At 45.0% G+C, this 15,515-nt stretch overlaps 1 protein-coding gene across 3 annotated transcripts in view; it reads right to left on the bottom strand.

The window, feature by feature from the left end:
• GMDS (GDP-mannose 4,6-dehydratase) overlaps positions 1-15,515 on the bottom strand; it is an 806,940-nt gene that overhangs the window by 119,865 nt on the left and 671,560 nt on the right. For 2 of the 3 annotated variants that reach the window (XM_014585775.2, XM_027769778.1), the window contains exon 10: positions 8,302-8,595. The exons of the other annotated variant lie outside the window; for it this stretch is intronic. In XM_014585775.2, the coding sequence (XP_014441261.1) occupies positions 8,302-8,595 (294 nt within the window). Of the gene's footprint in view, positions 1-8,301; positions 8,596-15,515 lie in introns of those variants that run through there. 3 annotated transcript variants of the gene reach the window in all.

Genomic DNA, 15,515 nt, shown 5'->3' with positions numbered 1-15,515 from the left:
TGTTTCAATCCCTCACTGTGAGTATTTTTTTTTTCTTTCTTTCTTTTTTTTTTTTATGAGAGACTTTTTTTTTTTGCTGTAGGGCAGGGACAACAGGTCAGGGGACAATAGAACTATCTGTGACACTCCCTGATTGCAGGCCTGGAGTGAGATGCCCAGCTCTGAGCTGGCAGCCCCAGGATTTCTGCAGAGCCCTGTGTTCCAGAGACCCCTGCTCACCTGGCTTGAAAACGAGCCCTGGAAAACCGTTTTTTTTTTGGAGGTTTTTGCAATAGGGTGCGTGCACTCGCCAGAAAGACAGTGAGAGACAGAAAGCGAGAAATCACCCCCCAGGGGGGATGGCCATGCCGTAATCCCCTCTCCTCCATTCTCCTCTCGGGATCTTGGGCACGCGCGCACACGCGCCTGGCGTGAGTTTTAAGCCACCAGGTCCAGGACTTGAACCACGGTCAACTACATGGGAGTCCAGTGATATAGCTGTTACGCTAACTGCTGGTCCCCGGAAAACCATATTTTTAACAGCTCTCTGGTCTGACAAGCCAGGCTTAATAACTACGGCTTAGGGGCCAGCCACTGGCTTAGTGGTTACATCATTGGATTTCCATGTGGCTGACCATAGTTCAAGTCTTGGACCCTGTGGCTTCAAATACACACCAGAAGCATGTGTGTGCATGCCCCAAATTCCAGGAGGGGTGGAGGAGAAGGGATCGTAGCATGGCCATTGCCCCCTGCAGGGTGATTTCTCACTTTCCCTCTCACTGTCTCTGTCGCTCTCTCTCTCCAGCGAGCGCTCAGCCTTATGGCAAAAACTTCTAAAAATATTTAAAAAACAAAACAAACAAACAAACAAAAAAATCAAACAAGTCCCACCCCCCCAAAACAAAACAAAGCAAAACAAAAACTATGGATTAAGTTAGCTATCTTTTTTTTTTTTTTTTTGGAGAGGTTTTTGCTATAGGGTGTATGTGCTCACCAGAAAGACAGAGAGAGACAGAGAGACAGAAAGTGAGAAATCACCCTCCAGGGGGGATGGCCACACCGCAGTCCCTTCTCCTCCATTCTCCTCTCGGGATCTTGGGCACACACGCACACGTGCCTGGCGTGAGTTTAAGCCACCAGGTCCAGGACTTGAACCACGGTCAACTACATGGGAGTTCAGCGACACAGCCATTACGTTAACTGCTGGTCCCAAGTTAGCTGTCGTTAAGATATGCTGGCAATTCTGCACTAGGTAATAGTACTGCCCGAACAGAAACAGGTCACGTTGCTTCTCTAACACTCAAGAAACCCACACATCCATAATGGCCCTGACTTTTACAGTCAAAATGAAACACATCTGTGGGAAATAAATGGAGAAATCCATTTTGCCATCTGCGTTGAACCTGTTGTATGTGTGGCCTGTGGCCTGGGCGAGGGGCGCTCCTCCGCAATTTTCACACGCATTCCATTTAGGTACGGTTTTTGTATCCACCTCGTTTTCTCTATGCAGTCTGCCTGCCTCTGAGACTCCTGGCTGCCTGCACATCCCTCCCCCACCCTGAGGGACTTGACAAATGTGTGAGAAGCCTTCATTTTGGTCAGATTCTGTGCAGCAGGGATGAAGGTCCTGCTGGCCATTCAAGAAGAACTGAGGGCAGGGACTTCTTTTTCTTGCAGAGTCAATGCCACGAGAAATCTAGGGCCCACGTTATACATGAACATTCTGGTGCCTGCTGGAAGGCTGTGCCACACATCAGCAGCAGATATGCCCTGCAAACTCAGTCCATCCCTCACCCGAGCTTTTACAATACCTGACATATTTCCCCTGCTTGAAACTCCATAACTATGACCTTCTCTCCAATATTCTCCAACACTTGGAAATAGACTCGAGGGTCAAAACAAAACAAAACAACAACAACAAAAAACTGTGGGGCCAGCAAGAGGCATACAGGTTAAGGTGCTGGGCTCCCACATGGCCAACCATGGTTCGAGTCCTGGACCCCGCAGCTTGAAACTCACACTGGGCACATGTGTGTGCATGCCCAAATCCTGAGAGGAGAATGAAGGGATTGTGGCATGGCCATCCCTCCAGGGGGTGATTTCTCACTTTCGGTCTCTCTCTCTCGGTCTCTCCAGCAAGTTCACATGCCCTATAGCAAAAATCGCTCAAAAGAAAGAAAACTGCAAGAGATTAGAGGGCTTACATGGCCAACCTAGAAGATGAGGGACAATGCAGTCAGATGAATCTAAATTCCTTCCTCGCGCAGTTATTTTCTTTGATAGTAATCATATCAGTTTGCAACAATATGGCGCTTTTAATCATAAGATCTCGACATGTTTCACAAACATTAATTTAACCTCCCACTCCTTTTGTGAGGTTTAGCATAATTGCCCTTCGTTTAAAAGATAGGGAAACAAAGATGATACATAAGGTTGAAGATATATTAATAGATAGCTAAATGGAGAACTTTCAAGTCCGCGTTCAACGTTAACTCCTAATTCTTTTGACTGAAGTGTTTTTCTTTATTTCTTTCAGGTGAAAAAAAAAACTATATTATTGCCATTTTATATAAACAACAGTGAATGCAAACTACAGCTCAAGTTGAGATTCAAAATGCTACTCACGTGGACAGAATGAAGAAAAACAATGACTTATCATCAACTCATGTTTCAAAACAAATACATGTTTTACTTTGAAGTCTCTGATGCTGCATGCAAATTATACAGGTATAGGGTATATGACGGGACTTCACAAAGTTTGGGAAAAACAGTGGAATTAAAGTATGAGTCTGTTTTCGTGCAAAAAAAAAATTGAAAATCCACGCACAGTTTTTTCATAATACGCATTTCCCATGAAGTTTTGGAAGACTCAACTGTCTTAAAAAAATCATAAAGTGGGACCAGTAGTTAGCGTAATGGCTATGTCACTGAACTCCCATGTAGTCGACCGTGGTTCGAGTCCTGGACCCAGTAGCTTAAACTCACGCTGGGTGCGTGTGCGCGCGTGCCCAAGATCCCAAGAGGAGAATGGAGGAGAAGAGATTGCGGCGTGGCCATCTCCCCTGGGGGGTGATTTCTCACTTTCTGTCTCTCTGTCTCTCTCTGTCTTTCTGGTGAGTGCATGGGCCCTATAGCAAAAACCGCTCCAAAAAAAGAATCATAAAAAAAATAAAAAAAATCATAAAGCTAGAGAAAAAAGAAGAAAAATAGGCTGCATTCCTTGGGGGGAAAATAGCAACATCAAAAAAGCAGAAAAGAAAAGGAGACTAGGAGACTATTTCAAAGAATTTCAACAGAACTTGGGAGCAGAGTAATAGAAATAGTATCCGGTTGGGGGACAGCTAAGACAAGACCTATGTGGATCGGCAAGTCTGAGAAATTGATAACTGAGGACATCGTTCAATGAGGGCCACAGAGCAGACATGGAAGCTGCTTCTGCTGCAGAGACGAGAAACCCACAGCCGTCACAGCTGTGTTTACCCAAGAGTGGTGAGCCTGCGGGACCATGACGGCACAGACCCCGTCACTGATGGGAGGCTGATAAACTGGAAGAGACGTGGCAGACCCATGCTAGATCCTCTCTACAGACAACCAACCAGCCCTGTTTTATGTCTGGCCAGATAAACCCCAATGACGGGGGGCAAGCTCAGGCCTTTTCATGAGTTAAATGAAACCATTCCCTAGCCAGCGCTCTCCCTATGGGAAGGAATGTCCCAGTTCTTGGAGGGACTGCAGCGTGAGTTATCTTTTCACCTCCTTTCTGGAACCAGTGGGTGATGGCTTAGTACCACATGTGGTGACGGCCCGAGTCCTGGCCGCGCCCGGCACCCACCACCCACCACCCACCCACGCCAGGATCCAGCGCTCTGCGTTGTTTGCTCAGCGTCCCCTCCCTATGGCTGCCGCCCACTGCCCTCGGTCGCCAGCTGAAAGAGGAGACAATGCCTTGGCACCCACAGCCGTCCCACCTTCAGGACAGGTGGGAGGTGCTGATTCATGGACAGATTGTATTTCATCTCCCAATAGCAAAACTGGCTTGGGATCAACGGGCTTCTCCGTCCGTCTGTCTGTCTGTCTCTCTCGTTCTCTCTCTCTCCCATACACACTTTACGAATGTGTCCAAGTATGTGAAAAAGGCTTCTCTCTTATCTCGGCTTGGTGGCATGAAGCAGAAGGAGCAGAAAGGAAAATGAGCAATTCTTTTGCTAATTTTCTCTCTTCTCTCTTTTTTTTCCTACTCATCTAATCCGTGGGCCAATCAGAGTTCTTATTTCTTTCCACCCTCACTATAAGTCAAAGCTCTTAGCCAGAGAGCTATGTATTCCGCCAGGCCATTTCACTTTATGTAGGAAACACAGTAGTAAACAAAACTGCTTTTATTTATTTTTATTTTTGAGAGGTTTTTGCTATAGGGCGCATGCGCTCGCCAGAGAGACAGAGAGAGACAGAGAGACAGAAAGCGAGAAATCACCCACCACCATTCTCTTCTCGGATCTTGAGCACGCACGCACACACGCCCGGTTTGAGTTTAAGCCGCCGGGTCCGGGACTTGAACTGTAGTCAACTACCTGGGAGTCCAGCGACATAGCCATTACGCTAACTGCTGGTCCCGAAAACTGCATTTTGGATACCGTTTCAGAAAGCACATCCAAAATCTAGCCCAGCGCATTTCACCAAAATAGTACGACAAGTGGAAGACGTAGCAGTCTCACAAGGAACGTCTCTGTAAGCCCAATACGTATTTCAGAATTTACAAAATATAGTTTTAAATGACTATCACTTATCGTACGCAATTATATATTCGATTTCTTCAGCTTTACTTCGAAACCAAACCAAACCAAACCAGAAGCGAAGCACTGAATATCCTCGGTGGGGGAAAGGAAATGATGCCATGCCTATCGGTTTCTTATAAAAGTCAGTCAGAATGAACGGATGGCTGGGATGGCTCGATGATAAAAATACGGGCCCTCCCAGCCATCGCAGATTACAACTGCCTTCTCACGGCTTCATTCTCAAAATGTGAGGGAGAAGAGCCGAGGAATGCGTAAAGTGGACAGCACAGTATGTACCTCCCATGTGGGGTGACACTTAGCTCCTCAAATACAGTCTCAGGGTGGGGAAGGGAAGGGCAGCAGCCGCCAAGGGGACATTTCTTTTTTAAAAATAATTATTTATTTATTTATTGAAAAAATTTACATGTGCTTACCAGAGAGAGAGAGAGAGAGAGAGAGGACAGACCTGGGACTTGAACCTTGGTCAACCACATGGGACTCCAGCGTCTTAACCACCATGCCACCTGCCGGCCTCACCAGCAGGACGTTTCTTACTCATGACTCAGCACTGGAATGAGCCTCCTTTTTTGTCAGGTGTGCTTTCTTCAGAGAGAAGAACCCTAGGCTGTGTCTTAGGTGATTACTGGTGTAGCCCTCCAAGGCTTTGAGGAACCCCTGGGGTTTTCTGTGGAGCAAGCCCGTGTGTACAGTGGATACCCAGGCACCCGCTCTGGCAAGTCGATTTGACCTCCCGTGAATCCCGCCCTGTAAGGAGGAACCAGGGGATGACCCTGGTGCACTGAGCTTGTGAGAGCTGGCCAGGATAAAGGAAGGGGTGGAAAATGCAAGACCTAGTGAATAGTGAAAAAGGCAATGAAGAGATAAAGGAATAGAGATGGAATAAGAATTTTTTTTTTTTTTGGAGAGGTTTTTGCTATAGGGTGCATGTGCTCACCAGACAGAGAAAAACAGAGAGATAGAAAGTGATAGAAATCACCCCCCAGGAGGATGGCCACACTGCAATTCCTTTCTCCTCCATTCTCCTCTCGCGATCTTGGGCACGCGCGCACACACGCGCCCGACATGAGTTTAAGCCACCATGTCCGGGACTCGAACCGCAGTCAACTACATGGGAGTCCAGCGACATAGCCATTATGCCAACTGCTGGTCCCAGGAATAAGAATTTTGAAAAGTTTGGATGTAAGCATAAGCTATGAATGAATACTCACTTTTCCACAGGATCTCAAATAGAAAAAAGAGCACAATTATTATTATGATTATTATTTTGCTGTGTACAATCAAATTCCATTTGAATGCACTGGTCTGAGTAAGTCCTGCTTCTGTCCGAGCTGGCTGGGAAGCATGGGAATGATTCTTTGGTAATGGGTACACGGATTCCTTCATTTAGCCCCGCCTACACGCCAGCTCCTATCCAAGGCCATCAGATATCGTCCTCGCCCCAGGCTCTCAGGTGGAAATGACACACCACTATGCAATGGGACCCATACTTCTACAAGGAAATGTTTGCCTTGGCTTGGGGGGGAAAGAGCAGGCTTCACGGAGGGCTGACATTTGTACAGGTCTGAAAGCTAATACTGCATCAGCTTCTTCACTGTGCCCATTGAGGCCGGTGGGAAAACACTCGGTATTATGTTACAGCGGGAGAAACAGAAGGGAGGAAGGAGCTTCAGGAAGACTTTAGAAAGTCTGACAGTTGGGAATAAAAGGTATTAAAAATGTGTATGCCTTTTGCATTTCTGATACAAGTCAGTAGGATCCATTCAAATGATTACTATGTGTTTTTTTTTTTAAACAACAGCCTCGGGCATTATTATTTTTTAAGAATGATTTATTTTTATTTTATTTATTCATTCATTTATTTTAATTTGACCAGAGAGAGAGAGAGAGACAGAGGAAGTGAGAAAGCAAGCCACCGGATTCAGGATTTGAACCGTTGTCAGCCATGTGGGAGTGTCCAGCACCTTAACCACCACACCACCTGCTGGTACCCTGTATTTTATTTTTTAAATTTTGGAATTTCAATCAAGTAATATAGTACTTCCTAATCTTGCAAAGCTAAAACTGATTCAGAAATAAACACATCCTATTAACATCACTATTAGCATGCCTTAGAGAAAACTTGACATATTGCCAAAAGTTCAAACTGATTTTAGATGATGATATCAGGCACAATTTCTTTTCTTTTGTTTTTTATCTTTGTTTTTTTCTTTTGTTTGTTTTTTTGAGAGATTTTTAGTATAGAGTATGTGCGCTCAACGGAAAGAGACAGAGAGAATCACCCCCTGGAGGGATGGCCACACCGCAATCCCTTCTCCTCCATTCTCCTCTCAGGATGTTGGGCACACGCGCGCGCGTGCGCACGCACACACACACACACACACACACACACACACACACACACCCAGCATGAATTTGAAGCTGCCAGGTCTGGGACTTGAACCTCACTTGGCCATGTGGGAGTTCAGCAATGTAACTATTATGCCATCTGCTGGTCCCTAGGCACATTTTCTTTGCTGACCCATTTAAAAAAAAAAAAATCACAGAAATAGCCTGGATTTAAAATGTACAGTGTCTTTCTAATACCACTAAGAAATACTGCCAAATAGAATTCATTTCACTCTCAACAAAATGCCTGTAAATCAGGGAAACATTTCATTGTGAACTTAAAGGATATATAAAAAAATAAAAAGCAACAGATTGGTTTTCTTGGAATGACTTCTTAATAACCCCTGTTCATGACATAAGCAAATCTCTCTTAGGGAAGTAAAGCCCTCTTAAGCCCTGACGTGCCTTTTAATTTCTAAAACAACCTAAAACTGTCTAAAAGTTTGTCCCAATCGTGACGCTTGTTTAACTGAATTAATGGCACAGGGGAAGGGGCACTCTTTCAGTCTCATGGCAGGTTATCAGAAGGCAGATAGGGGACCAGTTAGCGTAATGGCTATGTCACTGGACTCCCATGTAGTCTATTGCAGTTTGAGTCCCAGACCTGGTGGCTTAAACTCACGCCAGGCGTGTGTGTGTGCATGCCCAAGATCCTGAGAGGAGAATGGAGGAGAAGGGACTATGTCGTGGCCATCCCCCTGGTGGGTGATTTCTCACTTTCTGTCTCTCTCTGTCTTCCTGGCGAGTGCATGCACCCTACAGCAAAAACCTTCCCTTCCCCCCCACTGCCCCCCCCCAAAAAAAGGAAGGCAGGTCAGTGGTCTCAGAGAGAACTGTCATTTGCGGAGTTCAAGGATGATGTATCATCGGCTTTGAGGCTCATGACAGCAAGAAGAGAGAAGGAAGGAAAAAAAGAAGGCAAAAATGAAGGAGGGAGACTATGGGAAGGTACAAGCTAGGTTGCCACACAGACAGGCTGGAGGCAAGGGCAGGGACGGAGTGATGTTACCTCTGCCATCTGCGTTTCTCAGGGTCCCCAGCCCAGTTTCCCCCATGTGACAGAGTCCCTGCCTTAGGACTCTGTGCATGGAACTGCACATTTCCATAGCAACTCCTGCCCAACTGGGGGCACCCCTTTCCACCTCTATCTTTTAAGCCCAGATCTTTCCAAAACCCTACTGTAACTCTCCCACTCACTAGGAAGCCTGTGCTCAACCTCCTGCCTTGTGCTCCCTGCCACTGAAGGATGGCCAGTCCTTACCTGTAGCTGCCGCAGGGCAGTGAGTGCTGTTGCTAAGTGTGCCCGGTAGGAAACTTTAAGGGGTGATGAGCCACAGTTCCATGTCTTTTTTCTTCTCTCAATGACTAATACCATGCTTCCCAAACGATATAGAACACAGTGCTCCACAATGGGCCAAAATGGGTAATTTGCTACTCCCTGTGGATAGAAACACGGCGTTAACACAGAGCCCTCCAGGAGCGCAGCTCTGTGGACACCTTGGTTTTGGTCCTATGGAACTCAGTTTGGACTTCTGACCCCCACTACTGTAAGATAATAAATTGGGGGGTTGTTTCAGTTGCCGTAATGACTGTTTGTTATGACAGTAATAGGAAACCAACTCAGATTTTAGTCATCCATCTGGCTCAACGCAACAAGTACAAAGATAGGTTTTTACAAGAAGATTTTTTTTAAAGATTGATTAATTTATCTTATCATTATTATTATTATTTTTAATTTTCCACAGAGCATGTACGTTTACCAGAGAGAAAGAGAGAGAGAGATAGAGGGAAAGTGATAAGGCAAACCACTAGGTCTGTGACTTGAACTATGGTTAGCCAAGTAGGATCTAGCCCCTTCACCACCGGTGATGCCACCTGCTGGCCCTGTAAAAAGATTTCTAAAAATGGAGCTAAGGGGGCAGTTGGCAGGTAAATCTGAAAGTAGATGATGGCCTCATGTCTCCTTCCTGGTGGCTGTACTCCAGCAGTTGGGTTACTAAAGTTTAGGAGTAGCCAAGAACTTGCTGGGTCTCAGGCCTGTTATGGCCTCTTGGAGCACACAGTTTAGGCAGACTCAGAAGATGGATCACCAATTTATAGTGTTCCTGCGTTCTGACCCTGGTTAGCACTGGATCAAGTAACACAGAATTGGTAGCACTAAATAATAAGTTACCTTTTCCATGAAATTATATAGATATAAAACCAAAGAAATAATAAAAGAAAATCTCAGGAGTTGAAGAACGCCAAGTTTCCTTAGAGAAGATGTCTTTTGATAACTAATGATTTTGCAGGAGTGTACGATGGTGGTGGTGATAATTAACAATGATGACAGTAATAAAAACGATAATATGCAGCACAAAGTACCTTATACTTACATTAACCCTTTCATCTTTAAGAACTCTAAAATGCTTTGCAACCTGATTTTCAGGACATATCAATTTGTAACTGGGTCTCTGCTCGTTTCTGAAATCCACTTTTGCCTGGTTTGAGACGTAATACTCATCTGCTAGTTAAGGTAAACATTTCGGTATTAGCCCCTTTAATCTTTTTACTTCATTCATTCATTTTAGGTTTTTGCCACAGGGAGGAGTGTGTGCTTGCCAGAGAGAGACAGAGAGAGACAGCAAGAGGGAAAATGAGAAATCGCACCCTTGTGGGGATGGCCACATCACAATCTCTTTTCCTCCATTCTCCTCTCAGGATTTTGGGCACATATGCTCGGCATGATTTTCAAGCTGCCAGGACCAGGACCTGAACCGCAGTCGGCCATGTGGGAGTCCAGAGCCACCCTTTTAATCTTAAAGGAGCCCAAAGGCAGGGAATAATGACCTAAGGTGAAATACACCTTAGTCTAGCTCTCTGGCTCCTCGGTTACAAGGGCTCAATTGAGTAAATTTTGTGAATTCTTAACCCACTTTTCAAAAATGTGTTATTGAGACTTACTTCCTGGAATCTGCATTTGCCTGGCTTTGTGACTAGCTCCCTGTGTTCCTGCTTCTTTACCCTCAGGGCAAAAGTTCACCTCAGGGCTTCAACTCTCACCTCTTGCGCACCTCGCCTAAGACCTGACCTCTTTCCTGTATGCCAGGCCTCCAGCTCCACTAACTCCATGACATTGCTACACGGATGTCCCTCAAGGGACTGACTGCCCATGTCACCCAGCTGCTCACCTTGCCCTGCAATCCAGTCCTCTTCCCAGCTCTCTGATCCGGGTTATGGCATCATCATCCTCTAACCATTCTTCCCTGCTCAGCCTCTAATCCTGAGAGCAATCCATGGCTTGGGCTTGGGCTTCTCTTCCACAGTCCCTATGATTTCCTTTTTTTTTTTTTTTTTCTTGCTATAGGATGTGTGAATTTACCAGAGAAGGACAGAGGGAGGGAGAGACCAAGCCCTCTGGGATGGTCATGATGAAATCCCTTCTCTTCCATTCTCCTTTGGAGATTTTGGGTATATATGTACATGCACCCAACATGTTTTTCAAGCCAGCAGGTCTGGGACTTGAACTGCACAATATACCATGTCAGATCCAGTCACCTTGACCACTATGCAGCTGAGCCTTGCATCCATTTTTATAGTTCTCAGTGTTAGACTGGGACTTAGTTGCATGGTAGCAATTCAATATAAATACACACACACACATACACATATTCAAAACCTGGAGGAAAATACAAAATGTATTTTACATACACATGGCTAATATATTTTTCTAGAATTCCAGTAATAAATGATGACCCTGAAGACTCTTTTAGTACCTACACGCCTATTCATGTGTTAGTTCAAGATATTATTACAGCCGATTTGCACAAAGTAGTGCATACCTAACGTATCCAGGAAGCTAGCAAATTGATCACAGTATTTCAGAATGTGCAAACTGCCTTTTGCCATTAGGGACAATTTCTGTTCCTGAACAACAGATGAAGGAAGGAAGTATTTCCCAGCAGGCCACACATGCTAGACATGATCACCATGAGGCAGATCAGCTACGAAAGCAGGAGGTGAGACCCCCAGCTCTGCATGTGCCACCTCGTTGGCCAGGTGAATTCTCAACTCCTGTAGCTGGTGTCCCAGTGAATGCAGAAACCAGTCTGGCGTGAGCCGAGGGTGTGGGCAGTGAGGTGAGCGGAGGCATGTAGGTAGGGTAAGATAAAAGGGAGAGCGGACAGAACCCACAGTAGAGATACAGGAGCCACGTTTAGGGTGACCCAGATTATCTGACGTCTGACGAACAACTTTTCCAAGTGAAGAATGTGTTAGGAAAAATTAAGTCAAATTGGGTAAGAAATAAGTAACCTCATTGAAAGAACAGGCAGAATCAGGTGAAGAAAGAAACCCACAGATAGTACTGTCTATAAAATTTCTGCAAACAGAGCTTTCTGAATTACAGATATTTTAGAAGATAACCATGGTGTGACAAATTATGAAAGGCTTTGCTAATTTGTTAAAAAAAAAAGGGGGGGGACCAGCAGTTAGCGTAATGGCTATGTTGCTGGACTCCCATGTAGTCGACCATGGTTTGAGTCCCGGACCCAGTGGCTTAAACCATGCCGGGTGCATGTGCGTACGTGACCAAGATCCCGAGAGGAGAATGGAGGAGAAAGGATTGTGGGTGGCCATTCCCCCTGGGGAGTGATTTCTCATTTTCAGTCTCTGTCTCTCTCTGTGTTTCTGGCAAGCACACGTGCCCTACAGCAAAAAAACCTTTCTTAAAAAAAAAAGGAAGACAGCAAATAGAGGTTACAAAAACTCCAGAATATAGATACCATTGACTAGACATGGAAATAAAGAAGGAACAGGTAACCCCGTCAGTGACGGATGAATCTCTCTCTTTTTTCTTTTAAATGAAAGATTTTAGTTTTTTTTAAATAACCCCGTCAGTGACGGATGAATCTCTCTCTCTTTTTTTGTAAATGAAATATTTTAGTTTGTTCTTTTATTTCTTTTTAATTTTACCAGAGAGGGACAGAGTGAGAGAGAAAGAGGGAGAGAAAGTGAGAAAGCAAGTCACCTCCGGCGTGGCGGGGTCAAGTGGGGTATACAGCCGTGAGTGTGGCAGGAAGTCAGGTGCAAGCCTACCGCACCATCTCGTAGGCATCTGCCAACTAGCTGGGGGTGGCAGGGACCCTATTTTTATTTATTTGTAATAATAATTTATTTTTTTAATCATTTTTTAATTTGAAGAGAGAGAGGGAAAGTGAGAAAGCAAACCGCCGGGTCCGGGACTCGAACCATGGTCAGCCATGTGGGAGTCCAGTGCCCTTAACCCCCACACCACCTGTTGGCCCCAGATGGATCTCTTATAAGTGATTCTATACTTTTGTGACCTATTTCACAGCTCGTTTAGGTAGGAGCCGACTTTAACTACTTGAACACGGGTTTGAACTGTGTGAAGCCACTTCAATGGAGGCAATTTTCAACACATATATTAGAAAATACAGCAATGTAAATATATTTTTTCTTCTTTTTCATTTTTCTTAAATATACACCAGACGGCACAGGTACTTGCCAGACACAGAAAGAGAGATGGGAGAAAGAAAGCACCCCCAGTGGGGCGTGGTCACACTACAATTCCTTTCCTCCCCTTTCTCTATTCCACCAGAGTTCCAGGCACACATATGCACAGGCCTAGTGTGTTCTGCAAGCTGCTGGGGTCAGGATTCAAACCACAGTCAGCCATGTGAGATCTGGCTCCCTCCACACAGTGCCTGGCCACTTCACTACAGGGCTGGCAGACCGCCTAATGATTTTCATCAGTAATATTTTCTTTTCTGTTTTACTTTATTGTAAGGATGCATGATATAATACACAAAACATATAAAATATGTATTAATCAACTGTTTATTTAAGGCTTCCAGTCAACAGCAGGCTATTAGTACTTTACCTTTTTATTTAAATAATTATTTGATTTAACTTTATTTTGATTTGACTAGGGGCAAGGTGGTGAGAGAGAAAGAATGTGAGAAAGCAAGTCGCCAGGTCCAGGACTTGAACCGGGGTTGGTCATGGAGGAGTCCAGTTCTCATAATCACTATGCTAAGTGCCAGTCCCAGTAGTTTAGCTTTTGAAGAATTAAAAGTTATACACAGGGGCTGGTAGGTGGCATGGTGGTTAAGGGCACTGGACTCCTACATGGCTGACTCTGGTTCTAGTCCCAGACTCTGTAGCTTGCTTTCTCACTTTCCTTCTCTCTCTCTCTCACTCTGTCCCTCTTTGGTCAAATTAAAATAAATAAATAAATGTTAAATAAAGTCATTCTTAAAAAAAATAAAAAGGTATACACAGATTTTGACTGTACTGAGGGAGGGGTGGTGCTCCTAGCCCTTGAGCTAAAGGTTCACCTGTCATTGTTCTTCCTAAGGAGAGTAGTTGAAGATGCTAAAAGAAACTTCTAAGATGGAAAAAAAAAATAGAATTTGGAAATTATTTTGTAAATGTCAAGCAGTTCACACCATAGTTCTGAATGAGGACAGCCATTGTCTGGCTAGCTTTCCAAAAAAAAAATGGTATTTTATAGAATTCACTATTGGCCCAAGTAGTGACAGCATTGAAACCAGAGTGTCTTTGAGGATAAATACAGAATATTTTTAAATAAAAGAAGGTGTAATCTATAGTTACGTATATTCATAAAGATATTTGAGTCTTCAATGACATCATTCTAATTCAGATAGGATCATAAGTAAAGAATTTTCAAGAAAAAAATAGGGAGCTGGAGGTATTACAGCCAGTACACAGATACTGGGTCATGAGAGAGACATGAAGGTCTCTGAGAGGGGCCAGCAACCGAGGAAGGACCCCAGGCCTCAGAAGGAACGGCATACGCCCCTGGGGGCTTTGTAGGGGACCCTATGAAGTATGGAAGACACACAGTGGGATATTTGAGAATCAGCTGAAGAGACTACAACGTAAAGCTCTCTTGGTGAAGTCCAAGGAAGGAAAAGGGCAGGAAAGGCCAATGTGATTAAGGAAGCATATAAAGATTAGAAGGAGGAGCCCAAGAGGGAGACTTAAAATACACACACATTGATTTGGAGATAGACGCTGTTTGTAAAAGACGAGGAGTAAGGAGCCCGGGGAATAATTACAGAAGAGGAAGCATGATGATCAGGCCCCAGTGACGGCATTCCACACCTGTACACCACTGTGCTGGGATGGGGACGAGTGTGGAGGATGCCGGGATACAACTGGAGGGAACCTTCCAGAATGATCAGTCTGGCCTCTCCTTGGACGGGTCCAGAGCACAGGAAGAAAAGCACTCATCCTTAGCCATCTGCATCCTCTGACCCCGGGATCCCTCCAGTCAGAGCCAGGAACAAAGAGCAGGAGGGAGGAGAGGGTTTGAGCCTTGGGGTCAGAAAGTTCAGGACCAGGGGACTGGCACCTGCTTCTCACAGAGCTCAAGTAGCTGAGTGATTGCACGGGGCGGGGGGGGGGGCTCATTTCCTGCTCCAGGAGAAGTGGAAGAAAGTGGTGAGGGGACCAGCAGTTAGCCTAGTGGCTATGTCGCTGGACTCCCATGTAGTCGACCACAGTTCGAGTCCCAAACCTGGTGGCTTAAACTCACGCCGGGCGCATGTGCGTGCGTGCCCAAGATCCCAAGAGGAGAAAGGAGGAGAAGGGATTGTGGCATGGTCATCCCCCCTGGGGGGTGATTTCTCGCTTTCTGTCTCTCTGTCTCTCTCTGTCTTTCTGGTGAGCACACACGTCCTATAGCAAAAACCTCTCTTAAAAAAAAAAAAAAAAGAAAAAGAAAATGGTGAGAACAGTTAGGGGGACAGGTTCAGGACAAAAGGCCAGCCCGGTGAATGTGTGGAGGGCTTATTACCCTGAAATACACAGGGACAGAGCTGAGGGAAGCTCTACCTGGCGTTTCCACATGTCCTCTGCTGACAGGTCAGATTGCTGAGGTCTGGAAAGTGTTACACATCATTATTCCAAACAGGGCTGTGAGATAGAGCGAGCAATTATAGGCCGTTTAACTTAACATCATTTACGGAAAAATATTAGGAAAAGTTTGTGGGGGGCAGAGGGGACCGTTTGACAAACATATGGTAATTTGATTAGAAACAGACCACATGTTCTCACAGGAGGAAGGTGCTGTTTTAACTAGCTTGTTGTTGGACTCGTTTGAAGTGATTGCTCTCTTAGTTCTAGCTTTTAATCCATGATTTTTTTTTTCCCCAATAGGTATAACGATTAGAAACAAATATAAGATCTTGAAGTAGATAAAACAAAACCCAGTTACAACTGAGGATGTTAAAAATGTAAAAGGGAGGGGAACCAGCAGTTAGCGTAATGGCTATGTCGCTGGACTCCCACGTAGTCGACCGCGGTTCGTGTCCCAGACCCGGTGGCTTAAAA

The sequence above is a fragment of the Tupaia chinensis genome, unplaced genomic scaffold (assembly GCF_000334495.1).
Source record: "Tupaia chinensis unplaced genomic scaffold, TupChi_1.0 Scaffold000090_1, whole genome shotgun sequence".
Taxonomy (NCBI): domain Eukaryota; kingdom Metazoa; phylum Chordata; class Mammalia; order Scandentia; family Tupaiidae; genus Tupaia; species Tupaia belangeri.
The sequence above is the reverse complement of the archived record's forward strand: the minus strand, read 5'-3'. Positions and strand labels throughout refer to the sequence as shown.